At 41.0% G+C, this 3,471-nt stretch overlaps 1 protein-coding gene across 1 annotated transcript in view; it reads right to left on the bottom strand.

The window, feature by feature from the left end:
* Positions 1 to 2,167, bottom strand: part of LOC104623481 (fibronectin type III domain-containing protein 3B-like) — a 21,015-nt gene extending 18,848 nt beyond the window's left edge. The window contains exon 1 of the mRNA XM_010290579.1: positions 2,081 to 2,167. Coding sequence (XP_010288881.1) covers positions 2,081 to 2,167 — 87 coding nt within the window. The remainder of the gene's footprint in view (positions 1 to 2,080) is intronic.
* Between the last annotated feature and the right edge of the window lie 1,304 nt (positions 2,168 to 3,471).

The following is a 3,471-nucleotide window of genomic DNA, read 5'->3' as shown; positions in this document are numbered from 1 at the left end:
ACGTTATTTCCTTCCCCTACCAGCAGCTCCCTACATTACAAGGTGGCACCCAAGAAAGCAAAGCTTCAAAGCAAAACAAAAATATGTAATTCATCCCCTGAGATGGAGAACTTTAATTTTTGAAATGGAAGTAGGTTTGGTTTTTTTCCCCTCCTTGAGCAGAAAAAAAGCTGTCCATCCCCTCTGCTGGGCACGGCTTCTCTGGAGTTACTGCACTTGCACTTCATTTCACAAACTCGGCTCCAATCCCTGGAAACCCCAGTGCTCAGTACGCCCATCTCCAGCGATGCCATCAAGGCCAGAGCTCCCTTCCATCGTGCTCGGCACGTTGGAATCTGCCTGTGTCCTGACCACCCCCGTGCCTGGCTGGAGCAGATCAGAAGGTTTAACACCTCTTGGCTTTATGCTGAAGCTTGCTCCTGCTGGTGCAAGAAAAAGTGTCATTAATCTCTACTAAACCTAGATGCCTGAAGCAGAATGGACTTAACTCACTGAAAGAGGAACGATGAGCACAGCTTCTGGTGAGGGTCAAAACAGAGGTACCATTTTGTTTTTTCAAGAGATGCTGTAGAGGAGGCCCTGACACCAGGAACCAAGTAGAAAGTACGATGATAATAATACCTCTCCCAATGTGCTAACTTATCCTTCCCCAGCCACAAGCACCTTGAGATGCCTCTCTGGTCCACATCTTAAGAACAGAGTGCACTTTCTTTCTGTTAGACTGGCAGAGATACAGGAGTAAAGTCAACACACAATTTTTTAAGTTCTGCTGTATTTTAAAATCTTCAGCTTAAAAAGAAAAGCTGGACAACTGCAGCATCCCCCATCCTCACATCCATCAGTGCTCCTACAACCAGGACCAGGCTGACCCTGTCTTTTCAGCACTGCCAGCTGAATGGCAGTTTTGGGGCAGTTTTCCAAGCCACTCTTCGGCGTCGGCTTTTGCAGCTAGGTGCTGAGGGAAGGGAAACACCTGGGCAGGCATTCCCAAAAGAGTTTTGTGCTCCCACAACCTCTGCCAACCCCGACTTCCAGCCCTAAAGTGAGGTGTGGACCAAACAGATGGGATGCCTTGGCCCCTCTGATCTGAAGATCTGTTTTTGAAAAAAATACCCTTTTGGAAAGCTTGTAATATATGCTTGTTCATAATGTGTTTAGAAACTAACCTCCACAATGCAGTGTCAATGTAATTTTTATTTATAGGCATAATAATAACAGGACCCACTGAAGGAGGCAACTTTTCCTTCCTAGAAAAGCAAAATTAAATGGAGAGCAGAAAAAGGCAGGAAGAGAAGTGATAATAGTCAGATAGGAAGAGTTTTGTTTGTTTTGCTTAATTACCTAGCACATCCACAGGCCAGACAAAGAGTACTTGCAGCCAAAAATTGATTTTTAGCTTGCTTCTACTAGATCATCTTTCATCTGCTGCTGAATCTGAGCACGTAATCCATATTTACCACAGATAATCACTTGTCAGATGTCTGGAGTTACTGAAAATGGAGATGGCTTAACCTACAGACGCTCCCCCGTAGCAAGAAAAATTACTTTTTTTGAAGGAGGTTCTGGGCACATTCAGGAGGAATGGAAGACAGGTTAGCAAAATACCTGACCAATGATTCCTGTGTGCAGGAACTTTCTGACTCTGGTCAAGGAACTGAGAGGAAGGACAATACTAAGCACAACTTAATGTGAATTAACAGCATTTGAATGAAAAATCTGGGAGAAATTAGGGAGAGCATCCAGTGACCTGCTGAAACTATGCAGTCAAGAAGAACTATGGTTTGCAATAGCAATGTATTAATAAATAACAGCAGATATAAATAAGAGGAGCTAAAACCAAAACAGAACAAAACACAGTTCAGCAGCAGCAAACTAATGCTCTTACAGCCATATGCATTTTTATCTTTTTGTGCAGCATTACAATCCACTTTCCTCGTACGGCAGCAACTAATAGCGTCTATGAACCTTAAAATTATTCTCCTTCAGCACACCGTGTTCAGAACTACCTACTGACATGACAGTCTCAGTAATCTGGTTTGGCAAAGCTCACTAAGGAAGCAAAGCGTAGTCTCTACTTTACCAACTCCAGCAAAATGAAGTTGGAACCTAAAGTTGTGCTCTTGGAAAACTGGCCAACATGCTGCTGTTGCTCCAAGCTGAACCCCATTACCGCTTTAGATATTAAATAGTCATTATACTGACAAGGCACTATTTTTCTTATGAGGTTGTTCCAGATGTGCAGAAAATAGCTTTCATTATGGTGACATTCTTTGGTCTGGATGCTGCTCTTATTTATGATCTACTGTCTGGTAGATATAAGAGCAAATTGGTCCACTGGGTTTCTGTGTAGTTAATTACTAAATTTCCCACTAAACCAGGGATTCTTTGAACATACGTATGGAATAATATTTAATTCTATGTCTCACTAGATTCCTCATATCTGAAACATCTCAACTCAAACATTTTACATGGTTTTCTGACATTTCACTTCGTCTCAAAAGGTGATGCACGTACAGTTAACTTGTATTTACTAAAAATGTTGTCTTACTCCTGTTTCTAGAACAAAGCTGAAATGCATTAACAAGTTATACTTGGAACAGTTCTTCCTCTTCTCTTTCATTTGCACAGCACTTACTGCAAAGCCCCAAGTATCTGATCAGAATGCTCTTAATATAAATATGATCACCGTTAATAGCAATACTCATCTACACGATGCAACAATATGAAGCGAAGACAGACTATTCAAAAGACTTTTCTGAATGTTAACTTTCTATTTAGCCAGGCTTGCAGAGTAAACTGTAGCACGCCATATGTCTTGGTGCTAATTGCTAATTTCTTTTCATCATTGTTTTACCCAATATGAAAATGATTTTTCCTGCAGGTTTTTGCAAGGATATGTTAATGTATCTAATTTTGTATTTTAATAGAATTTCACAAGCCAGTAGGCCTGATACATATCAGTAATTGCTGCTAAAATGGGTGTAAATTGTCGTGATCAAATCATGAGTGTAAACAATTTTTTAATTAGACTGCTTGAAACTTGCGGTAACCAGATAATGATTATGCTAGTCATCAGACAGAGGCAGCACATTTAGCAATTTATCCCTCTGTGTTTCTGTTCTACTTCTCTTCACGTTAATGCAAAGCAAACATACATGTCAAGGCTCACACATATGACCACTTCCTAACACACAAAGACTGTACTTGGCACTGTCTTTCTGCAAAGACTGCTGCTTAGACCAAACCATCAAATATGATATTCCACTTTTACAGCCAGGGAAACTGCACTGGACGCTGTGACAGATGGTCTCCATTTCATTTGTGGGTTCTCTGCTGTTTGTTACGCTTCTTTAAGGAGTAACTAGGTCAGAATTTCTGTGCTGGAATAAAGGGAAAATAGCTTCTTCTGTTAAATACTACTTCAGCACGTTTGGGAGAGAAGAGGTTTCCAGCATCACCGGGTGAAGATTA

The sequence above is a fragment of the Phaethon lepturus genome, unplaced genomic scaffold, assembly GCF_000687285.1.
Source record: "Phaethon lepturus isolate BGI_N335 unplaced genomic scaffold, ASM68728v1 scaffold39127, whole genome shotgun sequence".
NCBI classification, from domain to species: domain Eukaryota; kingdom Metazoa; phylum Chordata; class Aves; order Phaethontiformes; family Phaethontidae; genus Phaethon; species Phaethon lepturus.
This window is presented reverse-complemented; position numbering and strand designations above follow the sequence as displayed.